The 23,186-nt window shown below is 39.0% G+C and overlaps 1 protein-coding gene across 6 annotated transcripts in view; it reads right to left on the bottom strand.

Moving 5' to 3' along the window:
- The window catches only part of RSU1 (Ras suppressor protein 1), a 249,288-nt gene that overhangs the window by 164,994 nt on the left and 61,108 nt on the right, over positions 1–23,186 (bottom strand). For all 6 annotated transcript variants that reach the window (XM_072825680.1, XM_072825682.1, XM_072825684.1 and 3 more), the window contains 3 exons: positions 21,352–21,470; positions 19,616–19,698; positions 19,227–19,341 (listed from right to left, as the gene is read on the bottom strand). In XM_072825680.1, the coding sequence (XP_072681781.1) occupies positions 19,227–19,341; positions 19,616–19,698; positions 21,352–21,470 (317 nt within the window). The remainder of the gene's footprint in view (positions 1–19,226; positions 19,342–19,615; positions 19,699–21,351; positions 21,471–23,186) is intronic.

Raw genomic sequence — 23,186 nt, 5'->3', positions numbered from 1 at the left:
GCCTTCGACTCGGCGTGATCCTGGAGTCCCTGATCAAGTCCCACTCAAGCTCCCTGCAGGGAGCCCGCTTCTCCCTTTGCCTGTGTCTCTGCCTCTCTCTCTCTCTCTCTCTTTCTCTCTCTGTCTGTCTTTCATGAATGAATGAATGAATGAATGAATAAATAAATAAATAAATAAATCTTAAAAAAAAAAAAAGTGGTGTTTGCTACAGTTCATGCAGTCCTGGGGTTATCATTTGACAGCACAAAATCTTCTAGTTTGGAATAAGAGAGTTGTAATAAATTGAGGTTCAAAACATGGTCAGGAAGGATTCAAACATGGTCAGGAGATTTTCCTTAAAGAAGTGAACAGCTATGGTAAAAATAATATGATATTAATAATAATAATAATAAATTACTTTAGAAAGAAGTATACTGAGTGAGCAAAAGTTCTATATCATCAATCAAAAGTATGAATGAAAAGAACAGTGAAGCATGATCTTCTGGCCACCGTCCTGGGAACATAGTAAGCAGAAAAATATTCTCCACACTGTTGTAAGGTTGGGCAACTCACTTTTCTGCATTCTCTTCCAGCAGATTATAGCTAGTGGAGTGTTTTGGATAGCAATCCCTTTTCCTTTGGCCAACCGAAATGACCAAACAATGAACCTTTAGCACCAACCATTGATCTTGCTAATTGCATCTGCCACTGCATTTGCTTCTTTTGTTTCCAGTCAGTCCTCTTTTGCAACACTATTCCAACTGTTAAATGGTCAGAACACACAAAGTGACAGATTTAGTGCTTCACTGGCAATTTATATAACTGACTACAACTCTGCTGTTGTAGTGAATCATGATTTATCTGCCTCACATTGTGGCACATAACTTCTTTAAATGCAAGGGAAAAAAGCCAACACCTCCTAAAAGTTTATATATGACCACCTACCACTATAGCCTATGAACTAGATTTGAGAGAGAGCTGACCATGAGTGATGGATTTCTTTTCTCTTTCTGTAGCTATAACTTTTTGCACAATCCATTCATGTACCTGGGCTCAGTCAATGTTCATTATTTGCATGTGACTCAGAGTACGATCTGGGAGATTCATAAATGACGCCAACAGTGAGCTAACAGAAACTACAATTGAAGGGTTAAAACCAAGGAACATTTGTGGGTGCATGGATGGATGGGGGCATCCTACAATTCCCCCACTTGTATGTAAAATTTCCTGTGTGAAAATATACATTTTGGGGAGAGCAGCTCTCTATAGGTTTCCCTGGTTTCTGAAGGGGGTCAGTGATTCTTGAAAAGATTAAAAAGATTGCTTAAGGGAACCTGACCTATTGTTGCAAAATAAAAGAGACTAAAGGCAGGGTGCCTGGGTGGCTCAGTCGGTTAAGCATCAGACTCTTGATTGCAGCTCAGATCATGAGCTCAGGGTCTTGACATCGAGCCCCACATTGGGCTCTGTGCTGCACATGGAGCCTGCTTAGTTTCTCTCTCCCCCTTTCCCCCTGACCTTCCTCTCCTGTTTAAAAAAATAAAAATTAAACTTAATTTAAAAAAAAATTAAAAGGGATTAAAGGCATAAGCAGGTGAACAATGAAATATCAAAGGATATCAAGTTTTACAGCAAGGTTATAAATAAAGAGATGAGAGAAATGATTGGTGCTATGGGATAAATTGTTCCTTCTCCCCTGAAATTCATGAAGTCTTAACTTCTAGTCCCTTAGAATGAGACTATATTTGAAGAGAAGGTCTTTACAGATGTCATTTGGTTAAAATGAGGTTATTAGGGTAGGCTTTAATCTTGTCCTTATAGGAAAAGGAAATCTGAACATCCAGAGTGATATGTGTGTGCAGAGAGGAACCACCATGAGAACAGAGGAGGCAGCCATCTATAAGCTTAGTAGAGAGGTGTAGAATAGATCCTTTCCATACAGCCCTTAGAAGGGACTAATTCTACTGATACCATGATCTGGAACCTCTAGCCTCGACGAGAAAATAAATTTCTGTTGCTGAAGCTACCCATTCTGTGGTACTTTTTATGGCAGCTGTCACAAATTTAATGGTCTTAACTTATAATAGTGGATCACAAGATAATTCAAAGAGCAGTTAAGACCAGGACACTTGGCTGGCTCAGTAGAGCATGCAACTCTTGATCTCAGGGTTATGAATCTGAGCCCCATGTTAGGCAGAGAGTTTACTTTATTTATATAAATAATATATATATATAAACAAGCAAGCAAGCAGTTAAGACCAGGAATACCTCCCAGAATATTCTGGGAGTTAAAAACAGGGTAATACCTAGAAAAGTGGAAATGATCTTGACATTTGTAAGTATTATGGAAGATAACAACCTTAATATTTCCATGCCTGTTACAGCAGCACCTAGCCAGTGAGTGCAAGGCTGAGAGGACAAACTGAGTAAAAATCACTTCTTGAGATTGTGTAAACAGACAAGAAAGAGACAGAAAAATAATTCTATTCCATTCGTTCACACTGCAAATTATCAAAAATGAATCCAGACTTCTGCTTCTAGCCATGATAAAGTCACCAGAAAAAAAAAAAAATGTGTAATATAATTCCTTCTAGATACTGCAAGAGGCAGTGCCAGTCTCATCCCTAAGAAAAGGAAAATAATTATGTGGAACCCCATTATCAATTGACATTTCCCCTGGAAGCATTTTCAGATAGTCATGCAGGAAGTGGGAGATCAAACATTATGGCGGCACTGCTCAGTGAAAGGAGAGAGATGAGAGTTTGACGCTACTCAGGTAGTAGGAACTAGTGGGGCCGGGTAGTAGAAACAAAGAAGCTATAAAGTAAAAGAGTTCCAGATAACTGCACAAGGGTTCCCATGACCACTTGGCTGAATAGTAACTGCAATGTCCAGAGCAAGTCTCCTCAAGTCTAAGAACGAAAACTAAATAACAAAGGGAAAAATACAGAGAAGATAAAACCAAACAATTACTGGAGTGTGCACAGGGCTATACAGAATATTCATTTCAAGATTGGAAATGAATCTGGCCAGAGAGCAGACTGGCCAGAAAGGGGAGACTGCAATGTACCCTGGTCATTCAAAAGAGATCCCCGAGGTCTTAGGAAAGGACTAATGGAGCCTACAAAAAAAGTCTAGTCTGGACCAACACTAACCAAGGTTTAAAGGAGGACTTGAAATAAATTAAACTGGTCACAAAGAAATTAATTTCCTCCCTAAATGAAACTCAAAAGGAGACAATAACATCTACGCATTCAAAAACAGACTATTCATATCTACTATGAATTATAGTAAAAAAAATACTAGACATGCAGAGAAATTGGTGATCTATAAACAAGAGAAAAATTAGTCAACAGAAACAGATTCAGAAATTACATCAGTAGACAAAAAATGTTAGAACGTTTATTTAAAATGTGTTTAAGAATTTGAAGGAAAATATGAATATAATAAGGAAATAAATAGGAACTATTTAATAGAGAAATGGAATTACAAGAACTATATGGATATACCTGAACTGAAAGATACAAGATCTGAAATGAAAATTTCACTGAAGAGGCTTATCAGAAGATTAGACACTACAGAAAGATCAGTTAACTTGGAAGACATAGAAAAAAAAAAAAAAAACCTGCCTAAACTGAAGCACAAAGAGGAGGATAGGGTCTAAAAAGAAATAAAAGAAAGCTTTATGCAGTTGACTTGTGGAAGACATCAGGCAGTCTAACATAAGTATAATCTGACTTCCAGAAGAGGAAAGAGAAATGAGAGCTAGCTAGCTAATAAGTAATAAGTAGGTAAATACAGAAATATAACATTTATCTAATCTGATGAATACTATAAACCCATACCCCCCCAAAAAAAAATTCTATAAAACCATCAAGAAGTAGAAACAAAGGAAACCACAGGAAGACAAACTGCTGAAAACTAATGATGAAGAGAGAAAATTTTAAGAACAATCATAGAAAAATAGACACATTACATACAGAGAACAATGGTAAAAATGACATCAAAACAATGCAAAGTAGAAGACAACAGAACACTACCTTTAAAGTGCTGAAAGGAAAATACAACACTGTCAATCTATAATTTTGTATCTAGAATAAGATTCTTCAAAATGAAGGCAAAATAGAGATAATTCAAATGAAAAGAGTTGAGAGTATTTGTGGTCAAATGATACAACAAGAAATATAAAAGGAAATTCTTCAGGATGAAAGTATTACCAAATAGAAGCTCAGCTCTATATCAAATGGTAAAAAGCACTAGAAATGTCTGTCAGTAAATATTAAAGATTTTTTCTCTTTCTTTAACTTATTTAAAAGATAGCCTACTTAAAAAAAATTCTAACACTGTTACTTGAGGTTTTAACATATCAACCCATTTAACCTGACATTTATAGAACACTATAGGATACATAATATTTTCATGTGTGTATAACGAAAAATCCATCAATACAGACAATATGCTGGGCTGTAAAATAGGTCTATAAACTTTTTTAAATGGAGAATCATACAAGTTATGATTTTTTATCATAATTAAATTATAAATCAATATTAAAATGACTGCAAAATCTTGAAAAATATAATCTCTAAATAAACTACATGGCAGGGCACCTGGGTGGCTCAATTGGTTAGGCATCTGATTTTTGGTTTTGGTTCAGGTCATGTTTTTCAGAGTCATAGAGTGAACACTGAACAGGGCTCTATGCTCAGCATGGAGTCTGTTTGAAACTCTCTCTGTCCTCACACACGTGCTCTCCTCTTTCTCTAAAATAAAAATATAAGTAAATTTTTTAAATAAACCACATATCAAGGAAGAAATTACAAGGTAATTGGAAAATATTTTTAATTGAATGAGTTAAAACACAAAACTGTGTGGCATGTAGCTCAAACAATGATTAGAGAGAAATACTTTCTATGCTTCTATATATGGTTATATTAGAATAGAAAGACTGAAAATTAATGATCTAAGTTTTCCCCTAAAGAAATTAGAAAAATCAGAGCAAATTATTCTCGAAGTGAGTAGAAGAAAAGCAAATCAATTAAACAAAAGAAAAAAGAATTCAAGCAACACCAGTTTTTAAAAAGAGGAATAAAATTGATAAAGCCTAAGCCAGACCAATCAAAAGCAGAGAAACATAAATTACTAATATAAATAAAAATGAGAATATCATAGATGCTACAGAGCATCTTAGAAGAAACACAAAATTACTAACGCCAAAAAAAAAAAAAAAAAAAAATAGAAACACCTAAGGAGCCTTATATCTATGAAAACCCTGAATTCATAATTCAAAACTTTTTCAGCAAAGAAAACTCAAGACCCATAGAGGTTCTCTAATGAATTCTTTCAGACATTTAAAAATATCAATTTTACAAATTTTATGAGACCAGGATATTCTTGATACAAAAACTGTAAAAAGACATATAGAAAAGTAAGACCAATATTCCTCATGAACTGAATTCTGTGAAACAATTTTCAAGAAAATGTTAGCAAATCAAAACCAGAAATATATAAAAACAAAAATACAAAAATGAAAACCACATGATTATCTCAATAGATGCAGAGAAAGCATTTAACAAAATCCAACAACACCCTTTCATGACAAAAGCATCCTACAAACAAGGAACAGAGGGCACTTCCTATACCTGACAAAGGTCATTACAAATAACTCACAGAAAACATATTTAATGGGGAAAGACTAGAAGCTTTCCACCTAATAAAATGAGGAATAAGATAAAGATGTCTGCTCTTGTTACTTATATTTAACATTTTTCTAGAGGTTGCAGCCAAAGCAATTAGGTGAGAAAATGAAATAAAAGGTATCTACATTGGAATGGAGGAAGTATAAACTAACTATAATTGCAGATGACATGACCTTGTATACAGAAAATTCTAAGGAATCCAGTAAAAACTGAAACTAATAAATGAGTTCACCATCATTACAGGACACAAGATCAATATAAAAATCAATTGTATTTTATATACAAACAATGAACAACTGAAAATAAGAAAACTATTTTAGTACAATAACATCAAAAAGAATAAAATGTTTAGGAATAAATTTAACAAAGGAAGCGTAAAGTATATATTCTAGAGTTGACAGAATATTGTTAAATGAAATTAAAGAAGATCTAAATATATGAAAAAAATTTTACGTTCATGGATCTCAAATTTAAGATAGTAATATTCTTCAAAATAATCCAGATTCAATGCAATCCCTGTCAGAAGACTAGTTTACTTCTTTGTAAAAATTGATAAGCTGATCCTAGAATTTATATGGAAACTCAAGGGACTCAAAATAGCTGAAATAATCTTGTGAAAGAAAAACGAAGTTGGAACTACTATGTCCCAATTTTAGAACTTAATAAAAGACAACAGTATTAAAGACAGTGTAGAACTTACATAGGAGAGACATATAAATCAATGAAACAGACTTGAATGTCTAGAAACAAAATTATTCATCTATGGCCAAATAACTATTAATTAACAAGGATACCAAGACCACTCAATGAGGAAAATACAGTCTTTTCAATAAATGGAGCTGGGACAACTGGAAAGCTACATGTAAAACGATGAAATTGAATCTTTATCACACTACATACAAAAATTAAATGGATCAAAATTCAAAACATACGAGCCAAACTTGGGGAGACAGGAGAATTGTGGAATCATAGCTAATGGGCCCTGAGTTTCTCTTTAAACTAAAAAAAAATGTTCTAAAATTGTGGCGATGGTTATACAACTCTGAACATACTAAAAATGCTGAATCGCATACTTAAAATGTGTGAATTATATGGCATGTAAATTTCAGTAACACTTTCACCAAAAAGAAAAAAAAAATGACAATACAGTAATACCAAGTGGGCTTTAGTTCAAAACTACAAGACTAATTTAATGTGAACAATCAACACAATTTGCCACACTGGCAAATAAAGGAGATGTATTAGTTAACTACTACTGTATAACATAGTACTCCAAACCTTGAAACTTACCACAAATAATGCTTATTATTTTAACACTCTCAGGAATCTGAGAGTGACTTATCTGGGTAGTTCTGGATCAGGGTCTTTCAGGAAATAATCAAGTTGCCAGCTTGGGGCTAGTTAATGACTAGGGCTGGATGATCCACTTTTAAGTTTACTCACTAAGGTTGTTTATAATATGACAACTGGCTTTCCCAAAGAGCAACTTATTTGAGAGAGAGAGAAAGGGCAAGAGAGCATTCACAAGTTAGAAGTTGCAGTGTCTTCTATAATTTAGTCTCACAAGTGACATGTCGTTATTTCTGCTGTACTGGTCACAGAGACCAATGGTAGCAGACTGCATAAGGGTATGAATACCAGAATACAGTGATCATTAGGAGACACCCTGGAGGATGCCTACCAGAGGACAAAAATCACATGATTACCTCAATAGCAGCAAAGAAAGTTTTCGGCAATTTTTAATACCCATTCATAAAAACTTGAAGAAAGCTAGGAATAAAAGGAAACTTCTTCAACCTGATTAAAAAAAAAAGTGTTTTCTAAAGACATATAACTAATATCTATTTAACAATGAACAAGAATACTCTCCCCTCAAGATCAAGATAAGGCAAGGATATTTATTCTCACTGCTTCTATTCCACATTGCAGTGGATGGTCTAGCCAGTGTAATAAGACAAGAAAAACAATACAGAATAGTACTTGGAAAAAAAGAAACACAAGTGTCTTTTTGGGGGAGACGAGATGATTACATATGTAGAAAATCTTAGGAGCTATGCCACAAGGGGAAAAAAAAAGGCAAAACAAGTAAGCCAACAAAGACCCTACCAGACTTAGAAGAAAATTAAGAAAAACCACAGGAACTAAGGTCAATTTACACAAAGCTGTTGTATTTTTAAGTGCTAGCAATAATGAAAAATGAAATTTAAAAAATTCCACTCAACATAGCATCAAAAACCTAAAATACTTAAAGATAAATTTAACAAAATATATGCAAGTAAAAACTAGAACATTGCCAAGAGAAATTTTAAAAACCTAAACAAATGGGGAAATATATCATGTTCACAGATCAGAAGGCTCTATATTGTTAAGATGCAAATTCTCTCCAAATTGATCTGTCAGTTCAAATTCCAATCAAAATCCCAGCAGGCTGATTCTAAAATGTATATGCATGTATAAAGGACACAGGCTAGCCAAAGCAATTTGGAAAAAATAACTTACACTATATGATTTCAAAGCTTCTTACAAAGCTACAGCCATCAAGACAACATGGTACTGCTATAAAGGTAGAACAAGAGAACATAATATACAATCTAGAAATATACCCACATTTATATAGCAAATTAGTTTTTGACAAAGCACCAAAGCAATTCTTTAGGAGAAAGAAATTCTTTTCTACTAATAGTGCTAGAGAAATTACTTATATGAAAAAAATTATATCATACACAAAATTTAATTTGAGCTGATCATAGATCCAAGCCTACAAGAAAGCAGGGTTTTTCTTTCCTCCCCCTCACCACCCACTGATCTCTCTCAAGGGACTCAGAATAGCACATGACACAATGTTGGTGCTGAATAAATATTTGGTGAATAAAAGAACTCTGCATGAAAAAAAAAAAAACATGCCATAATAATAAATAACAGGAAGGGACAGGTGGGACAGTGAATGGTCAAGAAAGGGCTGAGAAAAAATGTCATATGAGTTGATACCTGAAGGTACTACCTCTGCAGTAGATGACAATTCCAAGCAGAGAGCAAACATCATGAAGAACTAGGAAGCAGACACTGAGAATAGCCCATGAGTGAGTGAGGGGCCAGAACAGCCTAAAAACATGGAGGCCAGGTCATCTGGGGTCTTATAGCTCAACAGGGTACCTTAAAGAATTCTAATCACAGAAGTGATGTAACCCACTGTGTGATTTCATAAAAGTACCTTGAGTGTGCGATCAAGAATGCACTGGATGGAGCAAAATAGGAAGAAAACTAGTTAGGAGGCTCTTGGAGCAACCAAGGTGAGAGAAAGGCACGGTGGCACACTTTCAAGGATAGGAGTTCAAGTGTAACACTACAGCTGGCATTCTATTTTTCCTTTTTAAAGATTTATTTCTTCATGAGAGACACACAGAGAGAGGCAGAGACCCAGGCAGAGGGAGAAGCAGGCTGCCCGCAGGGAGTCTGATGCAGGACTCTATCCCAAGACCCCAGGATCACGCCCTGAGCTAAATGCCGACGATCATCCACTGAGCCACCCAGGCGCCCCAAGAGCTGGCAGTCTAGCAGATTTGAGCATTAGTTGTAATTTCCATTAGTCATTTCAACTATTTGCTTCACTGTTTCCTTCAAAGATTCCCTTTATGAGGGAAGGGATCATGTCTATTTCATTTCTGTTCTGTGCCCCAAACCCAAAGGCTTACAGGAATACAGTGCATAAGGAGCTGGAGGTCAGAATCTGACATAAGGTAGATAAGGGCTGTCCAAGGAGAAGAGCCATCCTTCTTAGAATGGCAAATACAAGGGCAAAACAGAGAGTACTGGGCTCTACTGAAATCACTAAACATATGTTGACAATGAGCATGGGGATGTTTATTAATATTAGAATGCGTGCTGCTGCCTGAAAGTTTAAGTACAAATGGCACCATCAGATGCTTTTGTGCAGCAGGGAGTCAACTCACAGAATTAATACTCAGTTGAAAACATGACCAATCTGAAAGGTCCAAATAAACATAAATCTAAATCTCTGCTGTCGCCAGCATAAAGGACGCCATCCTCCACTTCACCCCTATCCCAGCCCTGGGCCCCTCAAAAGATACTCACACATAAACTACCATTCAGGTCTAAGTTAGTATAACATGCTTATTTTTTTTAATACAGTAATAATAGAGTATCTAGGAGATGGCTTTGAGGGAAATGCTACATAAATGTAAGATAATAATATATGTATTCAGGTGATAGGAACTGTAGTTACAAATATGCCTCTGGAATAAAAAAAAAAAATTAAATCTAGAATCTCAGTACCGCCTGCATTTCTCCCAGGGCAAGAATACATTTAGTGTCCTATTAAATCAAAGAATGGTCCACTGCAAACAGTGGCATGCCTTACCAGCTGGTGTTAACACAGATTGATGCACATGTTCAATCACACTGAACCTGACATTGGGCTTCCTGAAATTTATAATACAGAATGGAAACGTTTTATGTGTTGTAACTTCCCACCCCTTTTAAGGCAATAACTCACCAGGCAGAAACATAATTCACTTAGGATTTTTAAAATCCACACTTAGAGCATCTTCTGGGGTTAAAAATTCGCTGAAATAAAATATATAAAATGGAACTTATTAAAAAATATCATGTAGGAGACTGACAGGAATCATTTTTGATTATCAACGAAGACCATGGGAATCAAAGAATAGGAAGTATTTCTTGTGAAGTATGTTGAAAGAATATTAACACAGAAATAAAATGTAAGAGCATGTAATATAATTCCAACCAAAATTGAAAGTTTGGTAAAGATTTTCTAGTCCTCGCTTTTTCTTTATTTTTCAAAGAATAAAAATTAAGCCATCTGTTTGGAATCACTCTAATCTGTCATCTAATAATAAATGATTTTTTTAATTGGTTCATTGTTAATACATTTATGGATAAACTACTTAGAGGAATATTTTTTGGGGGAGGGTTCTTTTAGCTTTTTTTTTTTTTTTAAGATTTTATTTATTTGTTTGACACAGAGAGAGAGAGAGAGAGAGAGAGAGCGCGCACACAAGCATGGGGAGCAGCAGGCAGAGAGAGAAGCAGGGTCCCCGGTGGGCAGGGAGCCCAATTCAGGGCTTGATCCCAGGACCCTGGGACCATGATCTGAGCCGAAGGCAGACACTTACCTGACAGAGCCACCCAAGACCCCTTTCAGCTTCTTTTTTAAAAAAATTTTGTTTGCGTATAGTTAGTACCCAATGTTTCATGAAGCTTCAGGTGTACAACAGAGGGATTCAGCTTCTCTATACATTATGCTACTTTGCCACAAGCGTAGCTCCCATCTGTCACCACAGAGTGCTATGACAATACCACTGACTATATTCACTACGCTGTGCCTTTGATCTCCAAGACTTATTCATCCCCTAACCAGAATCCTGTATCTCCCATTCCCCTTTACCCATTTTGCCCATCTCCCCACCTCTTTCCCTCTGGCAACCTTCACTTACTGTATGTGATTCTATTTTTTGTTTGGTTCTTTTAGATTCCACATATGAGTAAAACCATATGGTATGTGTCTTTCTCAGTCTAATTTCACTTAGCATAATACTCTCTAGCTCCATCCATGTTGTCACAAATGGCATGATTTCATCCTTTTTTATGGCTGTATGATATCCCACTGTACATATATACCACATTTTCTTTAGACAAATGCTTATTTTTGAAGTCAAAAGATCTGAACTAAAAATCTAATTTTATCAGTATCAGGCCATGTCAGCAATGCTGCTTTGGTCAAGTCACAATCTCCTTGGACACCTTGGTTTTGCCACCATTAAAATTTGGCCAAAGAACTTTTCTTGCCTACATTATAGAACTGAGATTGAAGTCTATGAAACTTGGGGAACCTGGGTGGCTCAGCAGTTGAGCAACTGCATTTGGTTCAGGTCTTGATCCTGGGGTCCTGGGATTGAATCCAACATCAGGCTCCCTGTATGAGCCTGTTTGTCCCTCTGCCTATGTATGTCTCTGCCTCCCTCTTTGTGTCTCTCATGAATAGATAAAATCTTAAAAAAGAAAAAAAACTCTATGAAACTCTTGTAAATTATGATATTTTGTATAAAAACTGAGGTATTTATGTAATTCTAGCTAACCTAAAAGTAACTTCAAATACATGTTTATGATCAACTGCCAAATACAATTTTGCACAAGTAGGACAGTTTATAATTCCATAAGGTACCTTCCATAAGGTACTCGCTATATACTGCTCTCTTCAACTAATGTATTATGACATTTGGCAACCATTTCATAGACTAACAATAAAGTCTTTGGAGCTATGCATCTTCATTAGTATTTATTCCAGAGGGCCTCCCCCCCCCCCATAAAATGCTGTATTTTTATATCTTACTATATCCTAAAATAGACATAAAGCAAAATCAGCCAAGGGGTGCTTGGGTGGTGCAGTCAGTTGAGTGACCAACTAACTCTTGGTTTCAGCTCAGGTCATGATCTCAGGGTCATGAGATCAAGCTCCACGTCAGGATCTGCAATCAGTATGGTCTGCTGGAGATTTCTTTCTCTCCCTTTTCCTCGGCCCCTCCCACTAATGCTTGCTCTCTCACTCTAAAATAAACAAATCTTAAAAAATAAAACAAAACAAAAAACAATAGCAGCAGCAGCCAACGGTCCTTTCCTTGGTTACCTGGTGTAGTTATCATTATCATGGCTTATGGCAGGAGTTCCATCCCACCTTCCAATATAATTTGTGTAATTACACATTTATTACTGAAACTGTGACCCTGGAATTGAATGGATGGCATTGAAAGCCTAACTTCCTGCCAGGCCTCTTGGTGCACCCCAAGTGTTTGTCATGTGGAGCTGTTCCACCGGGCCTTGCATCACCTCTCCTGACACCTTCTGTGCTGCTTCTCAGCTTCCACACAGGTAGCTAACACACAGCCATTCTTTGACCCACAGGACAAACCAAGCCATCCGTGTACCCCAGAGACTCTGGCTTTTCGACCTTCTCAGTCATTCTTCCTCGCCAGATGCTCAGCAGTAACCGCTTCTCCCTGTCAAACTGGTGGGACTCTGGCAACCACTATGCTTGGACTGTTTGAGATGAGCCCTGGTTTCAAAACAAAAACAGCCTCTAGATAGTCAAAATTTTATAGTATAAAATCCACCATGTGTGCATGTATTACATGTACACACGCATATATACACACACGCATCTGTGTACCTATGTTCAGTTACCTAATATTTCCTAAGCATTTGTACTTATTCCTCACATGGGGCTAAGTTCTAGGTGTGGATTATTATTTAATTCCCAGAACACAGGATTATGACCTGAGCCGAAGGCAGGTGCTTAACTGACTGAGCCTTCCAGGCACCCCCATACAAAGGATTTTAGACTGGTATCTCCCCTCTTTCTTCACTCTGCTCATTCTACAGAATTGTAATTGGAGGGAAATTCTCAATTCCTGACATCACTTACTCTTTGAATGGAATTAGTGTTTGTTTCCACTCTTCACAAATGTGCTAGAAAGGATACATATGCTTCTCATATTTCTGTAATAAAAAAATACTACCATTGATTCCTGGCATACAAAGCAGGACACTATGCCAGCTAGCCCCAGGTGTATGTAGCACTGCATACATCCCTCCCACGGGCTGCTTAAATTGGCGTAGACAGGGTTCCAACATCTAAAACACTTTGCTTTGCTGCACGCCTAGCTGACCAAGGTGCTCTCCTTCTCCAAAGGCAATTATCTGGGTGACAAACGCAGGAGAAGAGTTCCCAGGATTGTCCAGAAGCCAAGAGACCAAAAATGATCCCAGAAAGAGCAAGTAACTGAACACTGGACAATTTAGCAGAGACCATGTAAAAATGCACAATTCACATCTTCAGTTTCTAAGACGACAGCTAGCTCATGTGCGAGACAAACTGCAAAAATGGAAGAGAGGCTAGCTCAGAGAGCCACCAGCTCTGACATCACCATGATGTGCCAGTGCTGTCCACTCTGGCACTCCGTCTGTTCACAGGCCTGGTGACATGTGCCCTTCCTGCCTCCCTAACCAATGAGGCCTTTTCTCTATTCCACTCACTAATTCTTCCACTAAAGGAAACCGGGTGAAATTTTACTTAGTCACATTGCTGTTCTTTTGAAGAGATTGACTAGTGGCTGAAAATATGGGTCCCAACGAGACCTTCGGATTCAGAGAGGCTCAGCAGAAGATTTCACCTGTGTGTATTTCCTTTTTTTTTTTTTTTTTTAAGATTTTATTTATTTATTTGAGAAAGAGAGAGAACGAGCAGGGAGAGGGGCAGAGGGAGAAGTAGACTCCCCACTAAGCAGGGAGCCCGACATGGGACTCAATCCCAGGACCCTGAGATCATGACCTGAGCCGAAGGCAGACCCTTAACTGAGACTCCCAGGCGCCCCACCTGTGTCTATTTCCTGCTTTCACTGGAAGAATTAACTGCACATGTCAGGAAAACACTTGTCCTATGAAGTGAAGCATGCCCACTGCACTTGCACAGGGGAGCCACGGTGAGGCCAATCGGGGAAAGCCACAGTCCCCAGTTCCTGTCCTGGCCACAATACCTGCATGGGAGCAGGCCCACTCACCAAGATCCCCAGTCCTTCAGGCTTTATTTAGTGTTTAGGAACCAGAGAGCTTCGGGGCTCTATCTTCCACAGTCACACCCAAGGAATCTCCGCCACTCAGTGGCATTACATTTATGATGATAATGCCCCAAATCATATACTAGCCCAGACCTCTCTTCCAATTCCAGACCCCACTATCCAGGTGCCCTCTCAATGAGACATCCAGAAGGCATCTCAAGCTCAGGACACCCAAACTCAACTCATGACTAGCCTCCCCACCCCCACATCTCCCTTGACCCCTTCCCATTATTTTCCCTGCCCATTTAGCTCCCCAGGCCCAAAGCCTCAGAATCAACCTCTTCTCTCCTCTCCAGAGTCATCACCAATTCCCGGTCATCATACCTTTGAAATCGACCCAGAATCTGACCATTATCGCCACCTGGGTGAATGCAGAAGGAATTCAATTCCTTCTGGAAGCTTCAAAGGAAAATCCATTTCCTTGGTTTTTTTGGCTTCCGAAGTCTGCCCACATTCTTTGCTCAAGGCCCCTTCCACGCTGGATGTATCACTCCAACCTCTTGACTCTGTCATAACATCTGCGACCACTGTCTCTGACCTTCCTGCCTCCCTCATCCTAAAACTCCTTTGGTTACACTGGGCTCACCTCAGTAATCCAGGATAATCTCTGCACCTCAAGATTCTAAATCATGTCGGCAAAGTGCTTTTGGCCATGCAAGTTAACAAATGCCCAGCTTCTGGTGACTGGGATGAGGGCACCTGGGGGCCATTACTCAGCCTGCCAACACCACCTCACTCAGAGCAAAAGCCCAAGTCCTCATGATGCCCAGCAATTCCCATGTGATCTTGTCCCTATTTCCTAACTGAGCTCACCTCTTCCAACCCTCCCCTTGCTCACTGCATTCCAGCCATTGAGTCATGCTGTTCCTTAAAACACATGGCCCATCTCAGGACCTTTGCACTTGCTGTTCCTACTACCAGGAAAGCTCCCTCCCTCGTTTAGGTCTCTGCTTTAAATGACACCAACTTATGAGTGAGGCTTTCTCTGTTGACTCTATGTAACAGAGTAATATCCCCCCCCTCCCATTGGGACACTCCTTTCCAAGCTAATTTTTTTTGCAGAGCATTTATCATCTGATATGCTATCCATCCATCCACTTATCTGCCCTCCTCCACTGCAGGATCACAGGGGAGTCCGTCCCTTGTCAGATCTCCAAGAAATAAGCATAAAGCTGGGGCCCAATAAACAGTTGATGAATTTTACTTTAATAGAAAGTAAGTTCCTTGGAGACAAGAACAAGCCTAACATAGGAACTTAATGAATATCTAAATGAGAATGAAAAAATGAATGGGTGAGTGACAGACCAGTTTGCATCTAATTATAGGCATATGGACCAACATCAAACCAAGGGCATTACTGTTTAGGAATCAGACACAACAGGTAAAGTAACTTATTCAGGGACTCACAGAAGTGAAGGAACATAATTACACAGAAAAAATTCCAGCCAAGCCCCTGACTTTATTCTGCTGTGTCCCTCAACATTTCGGACCTGACAAGTCAGAAGTCATCTGGATACCCTTGCTTGGTTCAAATACTCTTACCAACAAGGCTTCAAGTTGTTAAACTCCAAATTGATTTTTTAAAGGAAATGTCACCGGAATCTCAAAAGCACTTGCTTCGCTTATTTCAATACGTAAAAATATGAACATACAGAAGAGAGACCCTCATCCACACATGAAGATGTGCCCAGGAGCAAACCTGCAGCCAGGGGGATGCTGTAGGGACAGAGAGAACCCACCACAAGCTCATCAGTCCCCAGCACTGCTCGTCACCCAGCCAGGGCAGCTCCAGAGGCTCACCTTAGCTACCGAGGACAAGTTAAACCAAAGACATTCCCACTGTGGCTGGATGGCTGCAGGATGGGGAGAACCCCAAGACAACGCAACCGCCTCAGCCCTGGGAACAGCAATTGTCACCAAGGGCATCCCTTCTGCATTTTGCAGTGTTATTACAGCCCTGCTGCTTACACACCAGCCCCGCCGGCCACGTGACTGCCACACTGTAGCAGCTCTTCTCCTGCCACTTGGGGAAGGGAGCCAGCACTGGGCTTTATTCACACTTGGAAACCACTTTCTGGGAATCCTTTGGCTGGCAAAAATGGAAATGAGAACACTACCAGTGGTTAGGAATACTGACTCGGCAAATAGGCTGACAGGGTGCAAATCAAGCCTCTATGACTTGATAGCTGTGCCCCTATGGCTGTCCCTAAGCTCCCGTCTTCTCACCTTTCAAAAGTGGGCTTACGAGTCTTATGACAATTACTAGAGATATAGAAAGAAAAGTACCTGTCACAGCACTTTGGTACAGGAGGCCTTAATACATACTGGCTACTCTAACAGTGATTTTTATATTAATATTTATATTATTCTTGATTCTAAAAAAAATCGCCATTCAAAAATAAAGAATACATATGTCTTTATCTTTAGTTTGTAACAGAAACTCCCAGGGGTTTATCATTTATTTCCAGCTAAGTATTCGCCTATAATTAGGGAAAGCTGCCACGAGGCAGATGTTGAGATTAAGCTTTCCTAGGTATGGCTTAAAAAATAAAATCATTTAGTGACTTTCTCAATTCTACTCTTGAATTAAAAAAATACATAATTTGTTATTGGAGAGTGTAACAGAAATGTTAGATAAATATGACTAGATGTTGTATTTAAATAGCATAAGTGACTTAAGATTTCAAAATATGTAAGTACATATGTAGGTGTTCACCCAGGTTTATTTTTTTAACAAAGTATCATCTGACAGAAATATCTGAATAATGCCCTACATTGCCTCTTTGCTTGAAAAATGAAAATAAAATACACTTAAAAAAAATTTCTCCTAATCATAATAACCAAGGTAGCATGGAGTGAGCTTTTCCAAACTACATAAGAAATAGTCCTGGGGCACCTCCGTGGCTCAAAGTGTCCAACTCTTGATTTAAGCTCAGGTCAAGCTCTCAGGTTTGTGAGACCGAGCCCCACACTGGGCTCCACATACAACACAGAGTCTGTTTGAGATTCTCTCTCTCCTTCTTCCTCTATCCCTTCCCCCGCCCATATGTACACACAGGCGCGCTCTCGCTCACTCTCTAATAAATAAAATTAAAGGGATCCCTGGGTGGCGCAGCGGTTTGGAGCCTGCCTTTGGCCCAGGGCGCGATCCTGGAGACCCAGGATCGAGTCCCACGTCGGGCTCCTGGTGCATGGAGCCTGCTTCTCTCTCTGCCTGTGTCTCTGCCTCTCTCTCTCTCTGTGACTTAAATAAATAAAAAATAAATAAAATAATAAATAAATAAATAAATAAATAAATAAATAAATAAATAAATAAATAAATAAATAAAAAGAATTAGTCTCATACATGGAGAATCTGACTCAGTAGGTAAGGGAAGAAGTAGGTACCTGTATTCTGCAAAAGCCTCCCAAGTATTACTAACAGTAATCCCTACTATTAACAATCATTGTACAAATTTTCTTTTGACAAGGAGTTCTGTCTTACAACTTTTGCAAAGACAAAAGCCTTTTGTTTGTAGCCTCCTAATAAAGTGAGATGTGTCTACTTGTAAGTCCATGAAGAGAAGGGGCTGAGCTACATTGCAGTCCTTGAAATCAGAACAAACTCCTCTAGACTTTTTACAACTATAAAGTTGCTGATGAGGATGGGCTAAGGGGGGGCTGAAACTTTGTTCCATGAAATCACGTGAATGCTTTTCCTTTAGACCAGGGCTGCTCCACAGAACATTCTGGCTGACGGAAACTTTCTCTACTTCTGTTTCCCAAGGGGTAACCATGAGCCACCACATGTGGCTCCTGAGCAGTGGAAGTGTGGCTTGTGGCTTCTATACCTGGAAGGATTGCTCTGGCTGTGCATGGCCATCCCAACACCTTGCTGAGGCCCTCATTTCATTAACCGGTTCAGTAGTGATTCCTTAAGCACCCCACCTCAAGCCTAGCACATGGCAAGCATGGGGCACAGGGCAGGGAGCAAATACAAAACCCCACCCTACTCTCCTTGTGCTTACATTCTAATTAACAATAACTGGCACCACTCTTTCATATCACCAGACTCCTTTGAGGTACTTGCTCCAAAAACTCTGGGTTAAATGTGTTCTTTTTAAATTATGGTATCTTGAAGCAGAAAAGCCAATATTCATAGCCTGCGAAACAATACAGCTCAATGGAATGAAGAAGTCAGAGGATACAGAGAGTCTGTATGAGCAAAGAGAGGCAAATGTATAAAACCTTTCCAGAGGGGTAGAATAATCCTCAGCCAGAGAGTAACAGGTTTGAACGATATGATATTTTTGAGGGAGGTCAGAAGCCCACTCTGGCCCTGGTGAATGAGCAAGGAGAGGATTAGGAGGCATCGGCCACAGGAGCAGGACCAAGGGATTCCCAGCTGGAACCCACTTAACAATTCCCCCCGGGAATGGAGTCAGAAGAGAACCAAAGGCATGACCAGAAAAGGTATTTCACGCAGCTGTAACAAATACTTTATGTAGTATGAGTTTTCAAGGGATTGAAAAAAATTAAAAGATTTAAAAAAAATAAAGAGTGATGGTTTGATTAGCACATTTTTAAGAATCGTCAGCTGGCACACGAGGAGCCTCAGACAAGACCATTACTGCTCAGCTCGGGCTCTCCTCCCTGCCCCGGGCAGGGGCCGCGCTGGCTGATCCTACATCAGCACTTTCTCCAAGCCTGGGTGCCATGTGGCTGCTGAACGCGGCCGCAGGACAGGTCAAGCCCCGAGCAGCTGAACTCTGGTCAAGGACAAACGCTCCTAGACACAATCAGAACAGGCACCTCAGTGGAGGCTGCCTGCCAAAAGGAGAGAGGGTTGTTCAGAATTGGCGCATGTGGATCATTGTTATTAATTAAACCCCGAACTGAGATCATTCGTCAGCAACCTTACCTAGTTCTGGGGGCAGAACGGTCAGGCGGTTCCCCTGAATGTGGAGTTCCTTAAGCTGAGTAAGCTCCCCGATTTCTTTAGGCAGCGAGATCAGGTCGTTATCCCTAAGGCTGAGCTAAATGTAAGAAAACAAGGAGTTGTCAGAACAGTGTTCACGTCAAGAGGCGCTCAACAGAAACTCTCGTCCTTTTCCGTGCCCTCTCTCTCCTTTGAAGGCTCAATCCTTTCAATTTATTTACAAGTGCCTGCAGATGAACGAGAAGCAGGAGCAGGAGGAGTGGTTGATTCCTGCAAAACAAACCGCACTCCTGCTCAAATTGACTTGATTCTACTCTTACAAGGGCTGCAGAAGTGAATTGATTTTCTAAGAATTTAGATAAATTACTTACTATCTGCAACTTTGTGAGCTTCCCAATATCTGGCGGCAGGATTTCAAAATCGTTGTCACTTAGATAGAGTGCACGCAGGGTGGCTGCAAATTAAACAGCAATATATAAACAGGGTGGCACGGAATCCAACCATTTGAGGTCTGATCAATACAAGGGAGTCAGCTTTGATTAATAACCCGGGCTTGGTGAAAAGCCTGTGACACACCTAGGGCTCACAATAATAAGAAGCAGGTCAAACTTAGATTTACTGGCTTATTGTGGGGCTGGTGTGTGCAGGAAAACATCTATATACAAGAGGACTGACACAATTAACAACTCTGGGCACCAGCAATTTTTGGCACAGGGCTTCAAGACACTCTCAAAAATGATAGCGATATTTCTTCTATTATTTCTGATTCACATTTATGCTTTGCATCCGAAGCATAACCAAGAAAACCAGGGTCACCTGTATCAATGCTCAGGGCAAAAGAGCTGTTATTTAAATGCAAGTATGTTAAAAATAAATAATGAAAAGGCTTTCGGGTGAGGAAGACCATAATCACAGTTCATTGTTTCTGTAATCAGACTAATTATTATTAATTATTTCTATAGCCTTAGCAACAAAAATAAGTGAAGACAAAAATAAGGAGCTAACATAATGACAGGGAGTTTTAAAATAGAGAAACCTTAACTTAGAATATCAGAATTTTTCAAATCAGAAATTTGTTCACAATATCACACAGTGATAACATGACCCCCAAACTACAGAATGAGAAACTTCTAAGGCATCTTTTTAAATCCCTAACCAAACAGGAAAAGTATCATCAGATGTCTATTTTGTTTGCTTATAGGTATTCAATTACATTCTAATGTTTTAAAATTTGACAGAACTCTATGTCAATATACACAGCAAAATTTCCTTCATGGCCCAGGAAAATATTTTAGAATTGGCTCCATGTGCTTGAGAAAGTCTGGGAGAGAGAATATGCATAAGGTTATAAAAGAAATTTTGGAGACAAGCTCAGAAAATGCAGAATCTCTGGATGCCATACGTGTCACTATTTGGAGAAACAGAATACTCATTTAAGGAAAGCAACTCTTTCCTAAATATTTCGTGAGTTCTGGGAAAAATCTATTTTTCCTCATTTTTAGGAGTATCTGCAGCCAGAAATTTGGTTGCATAGAATACAGGTGAAAAGATAAAGTCTGTTTATCTGTGAAAAACCATTTCTTGATGTTTGATTGCATACTACAGACAAAATAGACTACATCAATGAGAGTACCTTTTAAAAGACTTAAAACAAGAATCTTGCTTGGAAATGTCAAAAATTCTGTTACTGGTTTATTAAGGGACATTGTTATAAATAATTGGTTGGAATATCTTTGGGGAAATAGTTTACAAAGAGTTAACAGCAACATGCGAGGACACATTCATTATTGTATTTCTTTGGCATGCTCTTTAAAAATAAAGTTAAGTTCTTGAGCTAAATGTGAGACTTGATCTCATTTAGGTACATAATCTCTATCCGGAAGTTAATATGACATTACTAAGTCCACTTGAGCGCAATGGTGTCAGGTAACTATATATCAAATATACATACTGCTGAGCTATGAAGGAATATTCAAAAGAAATGTGTGAAGAAAAAAATATATACGTCCAATAATTTCTCTTGGAGTTTGGGCCCTGGCAAATAAATTTCACTTTCAGAACGCAAAGTACCATTTTAAGGAGATTTATAGAATTAAAAGTTTCTTACTAAGGTAGAAGAAGTTTCCGGGAAGAGAATTTTCATTCAAGTTGTTGTAAGTCAAATCAAGGACCTCAAGAGCTGGGAGAGAGCCAAATCCTCGAGGCAAAGTGTTTAGTCTATTCATGCTGTGGTTGGAGGGGGAAAAAAAAAATCCAAGACGTCACACACAAAACATATGTTCAGACAATACTCACATCACCTCTGTGTCACAAGCCTAAGAGCCATGTACGAGGACTGAAGCTCAGAAGAGGCCATAATTCTGCAATAACACTTTATGTTCTTTTAATCAGCACAGTAATTGTAGTCGGAGAATCTCGATGGTCATGGAACGTTTGAAAACGTCTTCTCATTTTCTGCAGTGGTGATGCTCAGTCACTGTGGTACACAGAAACCTCAATCACAGCAAAGTGTCCTTCTAGAGAAAAACTTCCTCACGCATGTAGCAATAATAACTCATCAAAAGATATAGAGTAAGCTTTGTAGTTTTTAGACTGTTGGCTTTATTTCATTTATTCCTCCCAAAGGAAGAAAAAAAAAAATCATTCAAAATGATCTCCACAATGGTGGCTGCCAGGGCCTGAGGGAGGGGGAAATGAGTTGTTGTTGTTTAATGGATGTAGAGTTTCAGTTTTGCACAGTTTTCTCTGTTTCTGGAGACGGGCTACACAACAATGTGAATATACTTAATGCTACAGAATCGTACACTTAACAGCGGTTATGGTGGTAAATTTTACGTCAGTTGTATTTCACAATAACTGGAAATAAAATATATACATACTTCCAATGAAATCTAAGGAAAATATACTTTCTATTACTTTCTTATTTTAAGACCCTTCTTAATGTGATTCCCTTTGAGCATACTTAAAAAAGGATTAAAAAATAGGTTTTTTTAAATCTAATAGAACCTGGCAGATATTGAAAGGTCGGAGGGACTGTGATGCTAAAATAATTCTGAGACCTCAAGCATTCTCTTACTAGATGCAATCCTGTCCACACCTGCCAACCACCCACAGGCTGGGCTGCACAAGAGTGAGCTAATGGCACAAGGAGAAACTGAGAGAAAAGTAATTTCTACCCCCTGGGTAGAAAAGTCATTGCTTACCTTTACACTGAATAAAATAACCTCCATGACCATTTGCTGTAATGACAACAACTGGTATTTTCTACCAATTCACAATCTGTGAAGCATATTTATATCAAGTATTCACTGGAATCACCAAAACTATGACATAATACAGGCAGGACAACGCTTCCAATGATCTGGTTAATGCTGATGTGAATGAAGTAACAAGGATTTCGAACTCACCTGAAGAGGGTGACAGATGTCTGAGAGCACCTGGCACCTCACAGAGGCAAAGGCACCCTGATCCCAAGACTCTAATGCAAGGTGCTGAGTAAGTTGAAAGAAAAATCACAGGGCACCTGTGTGGCTCTGTGGTTGAGCATCTGCCTTTAGCTCAGGTCGTGATCCTGGGGTCCTGGGATCAAGTCCCACATCAGGCTCCCCACATGGAGCCTGCTTCTCCCTCTGCCTAGGTTTTTGCCTGTCTCTCATGAATAAATAAATAAAATATTTAAAAAGAAAATCAGAACTAGTGGGAAAAGCACATTAGTTTCTTTCTTTAAACATTGCTCTAGGGCAGCCTGGGTGGCTCAGCAGTTTAGCACCGCCTTTGGTACAGCGCATGGTCCTGGAGACCCAGGATCGAGTCCCACGTCAGGCTCCCTGCATGGAGCCTGCTTCTCCCTCTGCCTGTGTCTCTGCCCCCCCCCCCCCCGTGTGTGTGTGTGTCTCATGAATAAATGAATAAAATCTTTTAAAAAATAAAAATTAAACATTG

Source organism: Canis lupus, chromosome 5 (assembly GCF_048164855.1).
Source record: "Canis lupus baileyi chromosome 5, mCanLup2.hap1, whole genome shotgun sequence".
NCBI classification, from domain to species: Eukaryota; Metazoa; Chordata; class Mammalia; order Carnivora; family Canidae; genus Canis; species Canis lupus.
The sequence above is the reverse complement of the archived record's forward strand: the minus strand, read 5'-3'. Positions and strand labels throughout refer to the sequence as shown.